General features: G+C 42.2%; 1 protein-coding gene across 1 annotated transcript in view; it reads right to left on the bottom strand.

Moving 5' to 3' along the window:
- Positions 1-2,379: 2,379 nt before the first annotated feature.
- Positions 2,380-16,187, bottom strand: part of LOC311049010 (zinc finger E-box-binding homeobox 2) — a 33,578-nt gene continuing 19,770 nt past the window's right edge. The window contains exons 2-8 of the mRNA XM_084062432.1: positions 11,527-11,820; positions 9,909-10,124; positions 9,116-9,330; positions 7,891-8,002; positions 5,604-7,159; positions 5,258-5,441; positions 2,380-5,017 (exon numbers count right to left, since the gene is read on the bottom strand). Coding sequence (XP_083918558.1) covers positions 4,395-5,017; positions 5,258-5,441; positions 5,604-7,159; positions 7,891-8,002; positions 9,116-9,330; positions 9,909-10,124; positions 11,527-11,820 — 3,200 coding nt within the window. The 3' untranslated portion in view covers positions 2,380-4,394. The remainder of the gene's footprint in view (positions 5,018-5,257; positions 5,442-5,603; positions 7,160-7,890; positions 8,003-9,115; positions 9,331-9,908; positions 10,125-11,526; positions 11,821-16,187) is intronic.

The raw sequence follows: 16,187 nt of genomic DNA, 5'->3' as shown, positions 1-16,187 counted from the left end.
AGTAGCCAAGTCTGTTATATTATATATTAATATTGTATATTACAATTGTATCCAGTTGGCCAATATAATTCACTGCAGCTCAGCAGAGATCAGACCATAATGATATCACTGTGAAAGAACAGGACCAGAATGTGCTTGAGCAGAGAAAATGTTGTTTTCCAAGGTGATGAAAGTATTTTGTGATTTACTTTATTAGGATAAATGGATACACACCAGGACAATGATGATGGCGGTGGTGAGGAAGCTATTTTTGGTGAGTAGACTTCCATTGTAAACTAGGCTATTTGATACAATAAAATACTTTTTTTAATTATTATTTACACTTTGCTTGGGTCTCCCAAAGACCTATGTCTGACCACCTACATTGGACAACAAAAATGTTGAAAATAGCAGATCGACAAGCTCAAATAAAAGTATTGTAAGCTTCTAGATCTGCTATTTTCAAATGGCAAAATATATACAGTATATACGGCTGAAGTGGTTAGTGCAAGTGTAAGTGGTTAGTGACGTACATGGGCCAGACATGTTGATCAAACAGACCAGGCATGTCTTGAGCACCTCCTCTTTTTGCATTCTTCGTATGGAATGGAAATGAAATAACGCTGGCTCAGCACGTCGATCAAAGGTCCATAGGTGTAAAGCAGGAAACCTTCCACAATCAGGATGTGAGTCTCCTCCTCCTTGTTGCGGTTAATTTTCATATAGCCTAATTGTAATGGAGTAAAAGTACTATATTTTCCTCTGAGATGTAGTGGGGTAACATCTAGTGGGGTAGAAGTAAAAGTATTGACAATTGTAAATACTGAAGAAAGTAAAAAATACCTCAAATTTGTACAGTACTTGCGTACATTACACCACTACCTATTGGGCTGACTAGAGGTCGAATCTTTGCCCAAATATATATGGAGTCATACATCATAGATTCTTAATAGTGTCATGTGAGTGAACAGTCTAGCCCACTGTTACCCAAACAGTGGGTCGGGACCACTTTTTATGGGTCCTGAGTAAATACCCCTTTATTTTTTGTTTACTACATTTTGTTTTTAATTATTATTTCAAAAGATTTGAAAAAACAATCCCCAAAATATAAGTAAGTTAAAAAATAAATTCTTACGTTTTTTCAAAAGAATTCCAATAACAAAGATCTACAAGCTCACAACACGTCACATCGCGACGTGTTGTGAGCTTGTAGCTATTTTCACTAGTTTGGGTTCCGGGAGAAATTTCTCGAGCTAAAAAGTTTGGGAACCCCTGGTCTAGCCCACACTCACCTGACTGGTAACTGGTAAGGTCAGGTGGCTGGCAGATTAACAACTGTCACTATGTCTCCATAATCATGAAGTTTATCAGTGTCTAAATGGTCAAACATTCAGAGAAAATAGCAGATCTACAAGTTCACAGTACATCGCAACACGTTGTGAGGTTCTAGATTAGCTATTATCTGCAGATTTGGGGGAATAAAGGAAGGGACGAAGTATGGACCCCCGGGGGACGCCGGTCAACAAAGTATAGGGTTTAAGAGGTTAAACGTGCGTAGTAACGCACTTCACATATCTCTGCTTCATTAAGCTGTTTCCCTCTGGTGGACATTTGCAATCAAGCATCTCAAATCAAGCAGTCGATTGACTTTCCTCATAATATAGTAGAGTATTGTATTACTCTAATGATTAATGGTATTGCATTCTGAACATGCTCTCTCCTTTTGTTTCATATAGTGTCATATTTTCATTTCTATAATTGTTTTTTTGTTGTTGTTTTTGGTCCATGTTGGGGTAGTGGGGGTGGGGGGGCTAGGGCCCATGAATGTCAATGTCATAGACCTAGACTTGTACGGTTAGCCAGTTGTTGACTTATCCTAACATCGCTCAGCCTGAGCACACCACAACCACATACTGTATGCAGGTTCACAGTCATGAACTCCCCAACTCTGATGAATCATCATGCAAATAGATTGACGCACACAAGTTGAAGTGACAGAGCAGTATGTAGATGATAAATGGTAACTGGTAGGTGTTTACAGTAATGGAAACTTGTGTGGCATGGACCACAAGCCAGTCCCTGACACTGGGTTTTACCCGTCCAGGATTACATTTACACAGAGAGGGATTTTTATGGTCCTTTATCATTTTAAATTAGAGTGAATATCCTGAAGAGAACTGAATGTAACAATGCTACTTGGTTTTAAACCACTGATCCTTGGAGAATTTTTGATTAGGAAATAAATAGTGCAATGCAATACAGGATTCTGGTAACAAATTATATACAATTTTATTACAGATATTCACAAACATGCAAAGAACATAAAAAAGATAAGAAAATACAAAACGTTTAAGTGTGTTTGTAAGAAATATTGCATCATTACAAGTCTGTCAAGGCAATGTGAGGGTAAACAAAATATGCCTTATTTGCCCCCTGTAAAAAAAAGAAAACAAAAAAGGAACTATGCAAAACAGGGCTAGCAGTTGGTTTTGGCATGTATGCATATCTTTGGTGACACACACAGTGTGTGAGAAGTGTCTGTTGCATACAGTATGTAGGGACGCTACAGGCTTAGTTACGCCTCAAGCACCACTGTCGTATCTCTTCATACCACGGCTGCATCTGATTAATCACAGTCTCTAAGTACATCTAAGGCACTTTTCAGGTTGGCTGCATCACAGGCAGAAAGAGGAAGCTAAAGCTGGTGCACTTTGTGTCCTGAGTCTTTAACTTGACCCTGTCGTCGGGCCTCAACAGGCGGTCCAAATGTGTGACACATTATTGTCCTCGTGGTGTGAACTAAGACGTTGCAACACATGTAAATTATTATGAGCGAGACCAGACAGTTTGGCGTAAAAAGAAATAAAATGGCTCCATATGTTTATTACTTGAAATATGGAATGGATCGTGAGACAGTGCAAGTTTTATTTGCCCCTTCAAAGGAAAAACCTCAAAGAATTACCTCATTATCATACTCCCACAAAATCCCGTCCAGAAATGCGACTAGGGGACAACAGTCCACTAACAAGGCATGGCATTTAAAAGGTGCAGTCATCTTATTTTTCTTTTAAAAAACTATAAACAATCCACTTTCAGTTTATTCTTCAAGAGATCCTTCCTTCTTTGATGCCTTTAGTACCAGCATGGTGGTCAACAATGAAGTTAACCTTCTGAAACCTGTAGTTAACCACGTCACGCTTGTGGCATCTGACACATTTCACAGCATTTCACAGAGAGAGCCCTGGAGACAAACATGCCTGTTTGCTCTAACATTTAATTGACAAAATGTAATATCTAGGTGTTTTGTCGTATTGAATGGAAAACAATATTTTACATTTATGGCTTGAATATAAGAGGTCAGGTTTTGAGGAGAATAATACCACACGATATTCATAAGTGAATATAATGTGCATGGATAAGAATCGGAATGCTATTCTACACAACATCAAGAAGTCAACTTTAACTTCTTTAATCTATAGGCTAGCCTTAATGGACAGTTTTCTTTTCTTCAAGAATAGGATAACATTTCCTCACTTCTTTCAATGTTGAGTTCATGTTCATGTTGACGTGAAATACCATAAGGCCAGCAGATAGCCTTCTAAAGTGTTTAGCTTAAACACGTCAGAGGATGGTTCAGGTATGTTACTCTATTCTCAACATTGAAAGAAGTGAAGAAATATTCTAACAAAACTGCATTATGGCAACAACTAGGAAAGTGGACAGGTTGAAAAGTACTGGCCTATCCATTAAGTGACATTTAATGACAGAACTGAGTAGATGTCTACCCGCCATCCTTCGTGCAATTAATACTGCAAGTCTGCATCAACACAGCAACTCCCACAAGACAACAGTGACAATATGTTGGACTAAGTACCTATTATTAACTGGTAACGTGGTTGAATGAGAACAAATATTTGATCTTAAGCTCACGTGGGGAGCAACAGTGCAGGAGCAGTTTATCAAATGTGTAAAAAGTGATATGTCTGCACTTAAAACACCTTCTAAAACCTAACCTAAGTTTTCTGAAAAACATATTTTCTTAATCCAAAAAATAAATAATCTAAAATGACACAGATGCTATAACAACATATAGGCTTTCCAGGTCTAAATGGGCTCACTGCACTGTGACTTTAAATCAACTAAACACATGGCAACTGTGGTGGTGAGCATAAAGTGACTGGCACACTATAACTCACAGTAAACACGTTAAGTCCATATTGTATGAAACAATACTGTCAATTGCATTGTTACATTGTGTATGGCTCTTTTCTTTTTGGTCAATTCTGTGGTATATCCTTCGTATAAAAAAGTCTGTTGAATTATTTATTTCTTTTTAATAAAAATGTAACATTAAATGTACTGTAGTATATGTATTGCTGTGGCCTTTTAAAGTTCCCATAACCTTTGATCCTGGGTCATTGTGAGTCAGTTGTATCCAGGCTCAGGTCATATTCGTCAGGTTCTCCATTTTGTTGATCTATTCCTTCGTCCCAAAGGCGGCGCTCTGTGCTTTCAGTCCCGGCATATTTTGCTATATTGTTGTTATCTATCGTGTTTTGATCTCCGTTCTGTTTTTCAGGCAATTCTTGTACATGGTCAGACTCGGCACACCCTAGCCTGTCCTCTGCTTCTGATAAACTCAAAGCGTGATCATCTCTGGGACTCTCCTCTTTGTCTTCCTCCACCTCCTCCTCTTCCTCCCTAAGGCCTCCGGGGCCTCCGTCCAGACTCGAGTCACTGAGGAATAAGTGGGGGGTTTGGGTGTCATCCGCGGAGAGCGACAACGCTCCCCCAAGATCGTTGCCTGTTCCCGGGGTGAGGGGCGGCTCCTCTGGGTCTTGGTCGGGGTCCTGGTCCCTGCTACAGTAGGCGTACCGGTGGTTCATGTGCTGGGAGTAGGAGCCAGAGTGGGAGAAGCGCTTGCCACACTTGTCACACTGATAGGGCTTCTCTCCAGAGTGCAGCCGGCTGTGCTCAATCAGGTGGTGCTTGTGCTTGAAGGCCTTGTTACAGATCTTGCACTCATGCGGACGTTTGCCTGTAACACATCCATAAAAATGGTTTAAATTATCTCCTCAAAAGAGACTTAATTTAATTTGAAGACTTTCATATCATCTGTTTTATCAACCGAATATAAATAAAAGTATTTTATATTTTCACGAACAAGCATATCTTAGTTTGGGGTAGATTGAGTTTGCGTTCTGATTTTGCTTATTCTCTTCATTGCATTCATATTTTTCAATATATGTATAATTGTGCGTAAATGTGTGCCACTGACCCGTGTGTTCATATTTGTGTCTTAGCAAAGAGCTGCTCTTTTGGAAGGTCTTTTCACAGATGTCACAGGCATACAGGCCTTCCTCTGTCTTTTTCAGTCTCTTCCTGCCTGGGCCTCCTTCTCCGTCCATCCCATCTTCCATTAGAGAGAGGTAGTCTAGACCTCCATGACTTAACACCTCACCCTGGGTACAAAAACAAAAAAATATTAATTTTGTAATTAATAATTGTATCTAACACAACATATGGTTCACCACAAAATAAGAATGATTTCATTTGCCATATGTTTTGCATGTACCGGTAATACATGACCTTGCGTAAAAAATCAAATGGCAAAAGTGTCTCACCATTAAAGCTTGTCTCTCCTGGTGGATCTTTTTCAGCATAGCATCTGTGTCAGTCTCCATCATGTAGGTCATAGGAGAGAGGAAACCAGGGCTGGATGTTGGATGGCTGAGAGAAAGAGAGCTGATGCTCTCATGCCCTGATCCCCCAAAACTGGCCTGGAGCATGGGGTTGAATACAGGGAAACCGTTGTACATAGAGCCTCCAAACACAGGAGCTGCAGACCCACTATAGAGCTGATGGAGGGCTAGGTGTTGAGATTGGCTTGGACTCATTTTCCTAAAATGCTGCTTCTCAAGCTCTCTCTTCTCTCCTCTGGATGGCTTGTCATGAACAATTTTGCTTCCTCCTTCTTGGTCTGTAGGTGGCTTGGGGAGGGAAAGGTCCAAAGGTTCATTCTGTGAGCCAACAGACCAGGGGCTTCTGTTCTGTGGGCCCGGCCGCTTGGGAGGCGAGGAGAAATCAGGAGGACAGATGGAGAGGTCGAGGCAAAGAGGAGAACCGAATCCTGAGGATGGAACTCTCCTCCTGGTCTGAGGTGATGACAGCTCTGTGGATGGGCTGATTGGCTGGCCTGGACTGCCGCTTTCCAGGCTGGACCAGTATGGTCTTGGGGGCAGGGGCTCAGGGCGGTGTTGTGAGGGGGAGTGCATTGCAACCAGAAGCTGCTGTGGTACAGAATGCCAGTTAGGTTTCTGTACTGGCGACTTGTCTTCGGAGAGGCCATTGGCCACTCCGCTCTGTTTGCTGCTCTCTGTCCCTTGGAGAGAGGTTCTACTAAAGAAGAGCGTTGGTGAAAGGTGGTCTTTTCCATGAGGAACCTCCGGCATCTCCACAGCCTCTCTGTTCATCTTACAGAGGTAGCGTTCATGTTGCAGGAGCACGGCCGTGTTTGGAAAAAGCTGTGAGCACCAGCGGCAGGTCACCGCAAACACCCCTCTGTCCCCTTCACTGGACTTCGCCCTCTCTCGTTTTACACTTCTGTCAGGTGAAACCTTCCCATCATGACCACCACCATTGTAATTCACCCTCCCTTCATCCATCCCAACCCCTCCTCCACCTCTCCCCTCCTCTGGCTTCACCTCCCTGTGTAGCATCTCCTGCAGCATTTGCTCAAATTTGGCTCCGGAGGGGAGATAAGGCATCAGGGTTGTCCCTTTGAGCACGCCGGCCATGGGGTCCCAAAGCCTGGCCAGGTCAGCAGCTCTGGGGAACACCATGGGGTTATGATGGTTCTCCTGTGCTGAAATGTGATGGTGAGCATCCTCCGTTATCTGGCCCAGAGGTCTGACATAATCTTGCGTCTGAGAAGGGAATGGAGAGCCCTTGCCATTGCTGGTCCTCCCCCCGCCTGCGGGGGGAGACGTTGGGGAGGAGTGATGAGGGTAGGAGCTCTGGCTGTGTCCGTTAAAGATCCCTCCACTTCCTCCTCCTCCACCTGACACACTTCCTCCATTTCCTCCCCCGCTCAGGCACTTCTTACTGCTTAGATGAGAGCTGTAAGAGCCTGAGTGAGAGAAGCGTTTCTTGCAGTTGGGGCACTCGTACGGTTTCTCACCTAAAGGAGGAAGTCCCACAGAGACAGATCAGTCATAAGAGGTTGCACTTTGGTATTAAAACAGCTTAAGCACGGGGGTGAACCCTTTTCTTGTCATGTTATGTTAGCTGGTTCAATTTCTGCACATCGAACCCCTGTTTATAGTCTTCAAGTGATAATATCAACTTTTTTTTCTTTCTTTGCCAATTGTATAGTCATTTTCACTGCCAGCCCATACTGGTCTTGGGGAGGGTGGTGTAGACATTGACAACCACATGTTGTCTGACTAGCACTTCTTTTCACCTGAGTTTCACCAGGATGGCATAATGCCTGAGGAAGGCTGGATAGCCGAAACGTGTGTCATCTTGTCATCTTGAGGAATATGGAACTATAAAAAATATGGACTTTTATTTCTGAGTGCAACCCTCCATGTTTTGATTTATTGATAATGCCTGTGGTGAAACATGCTATCCTTCCCAATTACGCTCCCTGATGAACAGGTGCCCGATCAACCTGCTAGTGCAGATGACAGAGATCACCCTCCCCAGCTGGCTTCCCACCCGTGAACACAGCCAATTGTGTTTGTTGGAGCACACCGTGGAGGAGTTGAACCCCTGTCTCCAGGGTGGGCAGTGACTTTACCCCTGCACCACCCGGATCCCATATGTTATAAGTGAAGGGAGGGAGTTGCAACAGAAACAAAAGTAAAATGTGTGGGTAGCTACAGCTGTTTTGAAGATATTCAGTCTCACCACTGTGGATGCGTAGATGTTCTTTGAGGTGGTGTTTGTACTTGAAGGCTTTCCCACACTGTAGACATTTAAACTTCCTGGCCTCCGTGCCATGGTCCAATGCAAGAGAGTTCTGAAATCAAACAATTTATATATATTTATTTTTAGCGGCGCTAGCCGCTCTATACCTTTAGGTATAGAGTAGAGGTATCTATACCTTTAGGTATAGAGCGGATATTAGCCCTCTATACCTGGCTTTTGCGTCAACGTTCTGATTGGTCAGGCTCGCCAAGGTTCTGATTGGTCAGGTCCGTCAACGTTCTGATTGGTCAGGCCCGTCGAGGTTCTGATTGGTCAGGTCCGTCAACGTTCTGATTGGTCAGGCCCGTCAAGGTTCTGATTGGTCAGGCCCGTCAAGGTTCTGATTGGTCAGGCCCGTCAAGGTTCTGATTTGTCAGGCAAGGGGGACTATTCATGACATCACTATGATGTCAAGGTTTATTTTTTATTTTCTCATGTTTTTCTTTGTATATATTTTTATTTTCTCATGTTTTTTTTTGTATATATTTTTATTTTCTCATGCTTTTCCCCCTTCTTTTTTTGTATGTATTTTTAACGGCGATGGTCCTGCTCTATACCTGGCTTTTCCGTCAACGTTCTGATTGGTCAGGCCCGTCAACGTTCTGATTGGTCAGGCAAGGGAACTATTCATGACATCAATATTATATCATGAATACAAAATTAGATGGTTTATATAAACTGTGAAAGTCCGGAACATAAACACTCTGGGTACGGCTTATAAATTGTATAGATTATTTCATAACACATACATATCTTTCTGGTACCACATTTATACACACGCACACACAAAGTCTATTTTTTAGGTACCCACTCTATCAGCTATGACAGATCAGTTTTTGCCACTTACCTTGGAATGCATTTGGTGATTCGCTTCCAATGGCACTATTTAGTGCCACTGGAAGCCTTGAAATAAATTTACAGAGATTTAATATTGTTTCTCTAGTAGAAACACATATCTATGACAAAATATATCAAAGGCGCCGCTACCTTCACACTGGTGTGATTTTTTATTACAGGGTAAGAATGTGAGGTGAGAAATTGAGAGTAAATGCTTAATTCTTTCCCCATACGCCTTGTTTAATTTGGACAAATCTATCAGTGGATATAATAACAATCCATCAGGTTTCAACTTAGTTTTGGCAATCTCCTTTTAGGTTTATCTCACCTTGTCTTGTATTTGGTTGTGCAGTGCAACATGCCTCTCCATCTGTGCCCTGTAGGTGGCAGTATATCCACAAAGTGGACAGACCATGTGGCTCCCTTCCCTTTCCTGGCAGTACTTGATGTGCTCCCTGAGTGAAGCTCCTCGCTGGTAGGTCCTGTGGCAGAATGGACATGCCTGCTGCATCCTCAGTGCATCTGGACTCAGAGGGTGAGCATCTAGGGTGAGATTGTGAGATTTGTTCACCCGTGGCCATAAAGTCCATTAACAACTGACGTAAGCTACCAGTGAAAGACATATAAATACAAAATAATAAAAAACAGCCTTATATGATTACACTTCATGACCATAGCTATTGTTATACAAAGTCGGCACATTTCACTATTAAGTTGACCAGCAAATGAAAAAGGGTCCTTAGGCTAGTGTCTATACAGTATAGGATGTGTATGGTGTTGAACTTATTGGCATATTGTAGGACTTGGACCATTAACAAATTAATCAAGAAGTTTCTTAATTCTTGTGCATGTAGAGCATAGTGCGTTTGCTGTGTTCTTTTGAAGCTCTTTACTGTGTGTGTGTGTGTGTGTGTGTTTGAGGATCACTGGCGTTTCAATAGGCCTAACAGGAATGTGATTACATGGTTGTTTTATATATTAACCACTGGAGCCCTATTTGAAACTTTGTCGTATGAAAACTGTCGATTTATAAGCTCACAACACATGTGCTATTTTTGAACATCTAAGCCTATTATGACATGCCCACAATAGGGACACCAGGCTGAAAGTGGTTAACCTACCATGTCCCTCAGGTGAGCGGTGATGGCTTCCGGGTGACCAGATGGCAGGTGGTAGCTCATCAAGCCTGCTGCCAGGGTGGTACATGGTAGTAGTGCCATTATGGGGCAGGTGTGGGTGGTCCAGGAGGCTGGCTGGGTTTGAGGCCTTCCTCAGCTGGACAAGGATGTCATACTGGGCAAGGTCCTCCAAGGCATTCTGGGAGTCTGAGTTTTGACCTGGAAAAGGATAGAGGGATTAGGAATATCTAAATTGGAACTTTAAATGGTCATACATTGTCTCCAGAGTTTTGCTATTGATTGAGTCACGGCACACCTCAGCTTGCAAATGTAGCTATGGAGCTAGAATCATAACTGTGATCTTTGGAACGTTTACATTTATATGGCACTGAACTTTTGGATTGTGATAATCCGATACATCTGTAGTTCTTTCAGTAGCTGTTGCACAGAAATAAGAATGTCTGTTTGAGGGCATCATTGCTTCCGTTATATAGTACATTATACATGTCAAATAGTATATACCATCATTGTGTGTGTGTGTGTGTGTGTGTGTGTGTGTGTGTGTGTGTGTGTGTGTGTGTGTGTGTGTGTGTGTGTGTGTGTGTGTGTGTGTGTGTGTGTGTGTGTGTGTGTGTGTGTGTGTGTGTGTGTGTGTGTGTGTGTGTGTGTGTGTGCGTGCGCGTGCGTGCGCGCGCGCGCGCGCATGTGTGCACACATGTATGGCTGTGTTTATATAAGGGGTGACAGTATTGTAAAATGACACTGCCTTCAACTGAAAATAATAGGGCTAAATTGTTGAGTTAAACACAGACTGAGGAAAATCTATTTTGGGCCCGATTAGCCGGACCTAGTACTAGATTTTTGGAATATGTTTTCTTTTTTTATACATGCCATTGACTGCAGTACCATGCAGCCAGAAAGACAGAAAGCCACAGACATACGCGAAGGAGAGCGGGCGCCTTCTATCATGACTCAAGCAAGTCAGCTTTGCTTACAGCGCATTGACTTTGAGGAAGATTTTTCAAATGTTTGCAGATGTTGGCATATTTTGAGCCGTTTTCATGTGGCATGGGGAAGAGCCGGTGTGGTTGGCGTTGTAAAAACTCAGCTTTGCCTTCATCAGGGTAGGCCAAATCACACGAGGCGAGAGGGCTAAGTGATTGTTAGTAGGCAAGCCGCGTGAGCCTTTGATCTCCTCTAAATAAAAGGGAAAGCCTTGTGTCGCCCCGTTCTGATTTCAGTACCGTAACGTCACCTCTTTGATGCATGGAAATATTGTTACATTGTGTGGGATGACTTCCTTTTGTCATGCTTTCAGAAGGCACTTTTTATTTTTTTCAAAGAGAAGGAATAGCCTATAGGAATTACTCTCGACTTCATGGGGAGCTGATAAGAAGGTGTATCTTGAAGGTGTTGAGAAGCACCCCAACAATGGAACGGTCTTGCATCAGAAAGAGCACTATAAACTTGTTTACAGATGCACAAACACCCAAACCACAGTAAAAGGCACCTAAAACAGGATTTATTGTTGAATAGCCTCATTAAAGAAGATAAACATCCCAATTATGGTACAAAAATCCACCTTCACTGTAACACTCTGCTTCACAAAGCTGTAACTTACCATACATCCTAAGAGAACCGTGGTCTTCTTCCCTGTCTGTAAGAGGCGGGGCAGGGACAGAACCTTCTCCCTCAGCCTCTGCCTCCGGCTCCCCCGTCGCCCAGTGGTTCTTGCCGTCGGGGCTGAGGCTGTGTGGCCGACCGGAGCGTGCCGGGCTGCCAGGCTCCTCTGTCCCCTCACTGGGCGTCAGGCTGGTTTTTTCGAGGCTCTCCTGGCAGTCCTGGGGCTCCAGGCTCCACAGGCCCACCTCATCCTCTCCCTCCGAGCCCAGCGAACTGGCCCGCTCAATGTCCACTGTGGGAGGGGTGGGGGGAACGGAGATGAAAGAGGACACAGAGGAAGAGAGACACACAGACAGAGGGTAGACAATAGACGTTAGGTCACATATAGGGGCTGCTGTTTTTAAATGCAATATAGTTCATGTTAAAATGGGAGTCTGCTGGAAAGATTTACGCTCAGCACGTTTTTGGGTGTCTCGCTGAGGAAGAACAATGTAATACTCCACACACACAGTGTTGTAAATCACAAAACCCTAACCCGTTTAAATGCATTTTCAGCGCAACAATACATTTTAAAATCAAATGTCTGGCACATATGTCTTTGATCCATATTCCATATGAGACACAAATTATTTAGTAGTGTAAAATGCATTTTTTCCCACTAGGATTCAGAATTTCATAAACATGTGTTTCCTATCAGCTAATATTTCATATGGCTTTGCATGGATTGAGCTGTAGATTATGATCAACATAGGCCAGCTAACAACCTACACAATTACACAACCGATGTCAGGAACCGAAACCAAAGCGACAAGACACAAGAGTGGGTGGGGATGTGTGTGTGTGTGTGTGTGTGTGTGTGGGGGGCCTTTGGGCACCACCAGAAATTTTGCAAAAGTTTCATGAATTTCAGAATATTCCTTGCATGATGTTTGACTTTGAAAACCCCATAATTATTTGTTTGTGCTCAATTTCAGTGCCGCTGCAGTATCCGATTACCTTGTAAGCAAAGGGAATGAAATATTCTTCATGTGAAGCAGTTCAATGTGTTTCTTATCAGGAGATATTTCATATGGCTTTGTGTGGGTTGATCTGTGGATTAGGATCAATACAAGGCAGATGTGTTCAACTTGCAACCTACACAATTTCACAAAGGGGATCCAGAACTGGAAAAAGTAAGGTCACTATAAATTATGATTGTTTCAGCAATCGTTACTCCGTACATGATGTCGAACTTTAAAAGTTAGAAAATCCCCATGATGATTTGTCCTGGCTCAATTTCAAGTGGCATTTCTACTAAGGAGAATCTTTACCTGGGAGGTACAGGAAAGGAAATATTGTTTGTGTGAAGTTGAAAATGCGACTTTAAAATTATAAAAAGTAACTACTCCTCAAAAACTGGAAGACAAAAATGAAGACAGTTTATTTACCCCTACAAAAAAATCTTCCTTTGTGCTTGACTTAGTAAAAAACAGAAATGATATATCACTGTACTGCATGTTAAAGGTCTGCTGCTGTGCCCCATGTGCCCAAACTGGAGCAGAATTGGAAAGGCACACCACTTTTTCCCATGGCAAGGACAATAAATGACAATCATAAACACATGCCTGGGATTTCAACTGTAGGCTCTTATTTCCCAGGCTCTTGTGAGGACTCTCTTCGTCTTCCTCGCACTGATTGGCAATATCTAATCACAACCAAATAACCATCCTCTCCACAGCCTGAACGATATAGTGGTTTGGCCGATATATCTGTCATTATTTGACTTTTTAGACAACATCAGTACTGGTAATTATGCAGCCGATGTGTCCCAAATTTTAACCACTTTCAACCTGGCATCCGTATTTTGGGCAAAGTTTCGTGCATCAAAAACACACAAAACATTTGTGAATCTGTAAAAACCTTTGGATTTGACTTTCAATGTCCTTTAAATTCCGATGTCCTTATCTGAGTACATTGCTACTGGCAAATGTTCCGAGGACAAGTGTTTAATTATATTTTATTGATTTTATTTTTGGGGGGGGGGGGGGAGAACTTTATTCGATCGCCATCGAATAAAGGCATTTTCAAGCCTTTATTCGATGGCGTCAGTGGAAAGAGACAGGAAATGCCTGAAGAGACAGATGGGACCAGACATGCAGCAAAGGGCCTCCGTCAGATTTGACCCCAGTTTGTGCTCTACCAGGTGAACCACCTAGTTTTTATTTTATTTACTTTAAACAGCTGTGACCCAGTATTACCGTAATGAATAACCTTTGGTTTTGTTAATGCCTTTCATAAGTCAGATATTCTTAGCAATTAAAGACATGGTGGTACATTAAGGGAGACACTTAGCTGTTTTATAATGACTCATCCTGTCAAATACCATATATACAAGGCCCCACTTTTAAATCTTGCTCACACTGAGCTATCACACTCACATCCAATACACAACACAACCCTCACAAGCAAACGTGTAATAAGACACTGAGCAATGAGTGTAGCTTTTCAGCTATGACTTTGCCACTGTAGCTTGATGGGCAAAGGGACACCTATTGATACCGGGGCAATATACACCAAGTGAATCAGTGCAAGCCCTTACACAGTGTACAAAAGTGATTCATTGTTTTCACTGTCAGCAAATGATCTGGTGAATGCTACAAAACATATTTGCTGTCTTACATCGCATTGGCAAATCTCGGAATTTATAACCGACATGTGTATCCATTTGTATCTGCAAATTGTATCTACCGTTCCAAGCTGATTACAACCTTGTGAAAAACAGCCACATGCGAAACATTCAGATTCTCTCTCTACAGTAGGCCACGGAAAGCGCATGCAATGCTATACCGAGCCCATGTGGAGGGGAACGACTTGTTTTTATGGGGGGTGAAATTGGTCATCAAAACTGCTTCCACAAAATGGACAACTATGATGTTGAGGTCGGCCTATCAGCTCTGCAGGGGTTTCCGTGTGCACCAGGGCACACTACCACCACCGCCGGGCCTGAGAGAGGAGCACAATCTGGTCCAGATTAGTGTCAAATTGGCTCTAATTTTCCCTCCCATGGCAGTGAGTGACACTGGGCCCGTCTGTGCTGTCATTAAAGCGGTGTGCCGCTGGGATGGCTTTCATTATCGGACCCCTTGATTTATTTATTTGGATAGCGTGTGCATTCTTCAGCGGGTCTTTGAATAAGACCAATAGAGCTTTTAAACCGTGCAGGGGGTTTGGGGGGTGCCTGGGTGTGCATATGCATGCGTTTTGCATCCATATTTACTGTATTATGTCTGTCTGTGTCACAGATATGTATGTATGTCAATTAACAAAGGACTTCACCAATGATGAAGTGTGCATCTCTTTAACGAGTGTGTAATATGTCAGAGGACACTGAACAGAGAGAATAGTACACTGTACAGCGCAGCAGAGCGCAGAACAGCTATTTTGCATGTGCATATGTAGTGTGCGTGGGAAGCATGTGACTCATATCCAGAGAATGCTCACTGAACTGTGCTGCATCATGCTTGACAATGTCAATCAGTTGGTCCTCTGGGGACTGTTTTTGTTGTCTTACAACAATAACATGTGCAAATGTTCATTGCAGTAGTGTCCTTTTCATCTCTGACAGTGACAGACTGCTAAGTGTCATCTGAGAGAGTGAGGATCTCTCTGCAAGAAACATAACATAACATAACATAACAGTCTGTGAGCTCCTAAACGTTTGCGTAGGACCAACTATGGATAAATGGATTAATATACTGGTCTTTTTGTTTGCATTTAGTCAGAGCCTGGTTTTAGGAGGGAGAGATAGATAGATAAATAGATAGACTGCGTTTCAGCAGTTTCATTTCTTATTTTCTATTTTTATTATTATTTTTGCAAAGGCTCACAGTGGTGCAAAGATCATTTTATTGCTAGAGTGATTTTGGAGAAATAGATCCTGGTCTGTTTACAGCATGGTGGGCATCTACAGTAACACTGTAAACACATGTGACCCGTTATTTACTTAGTAATTATGTGGTGAAATGGTAAGTACACGGTAATGACCTAGGAATTACCTTGTTTGTTTCTTTGGGTTTCAAATTGCAACAAACATGACTACAGGCCTCATTTGCTACATAATTGCTACCATTTCATGTTGATGTTATAAAATTTTTTTTTACGAAAATAGTAGATTATAGATGATTAATGCTATTCGACCTAGATGCCTTTACTACATGGGACACCTAGGAAAATGTACTTCCCTTTACTATTAGCTACTAGTGTCTCAGAGCTGCTCAAGTAAAACATAAAGGCTTTGCTCGATTATCAGTGAAGGACGGGTAAATCGATCGTTTTTAGAAATTGTTACCGAGCGCTGCACCATGCCGTGGTTTATGTGGATATTATTTTATGAGCAACGTCCTATTGCGCGCAAATATTAATATTAGAGAATGTTCTGTGTCTAGTTATGGATTTAAATAAAAGCAGCTTGAGATAACACATAAGTAATTACAGAACATTTGTTATAATGTAGACAACCTATATCATTTACAGAACCATATACGTGACTTTTAACTCTGGTACAAATATAAGTTACAAATGAAATCATATTTATTATATGGTTGTGTCTTTAGGATTTATTTTACAAAACTTATTTTTGCTTATTGCAAACTGTATTTTATATTATTGTCAAGTAATTGT

This window comes from Gymnoscopelus microlampas (assembly GCF_963454915.1).
Source record: "Gymnoscopelus microlampas genome assembly, chromosome: 7".
Taxonomy (NCBI): Eukaryota; Metazoa; Chordata; class Actinopteri; order Myctophiformes; family Myctophidae; genus Gymnoscopelus; species Gymnoscopelus microlampas.
This window is presented reverse-complemented; position numbering and strand designations above follow the sequence as displayed.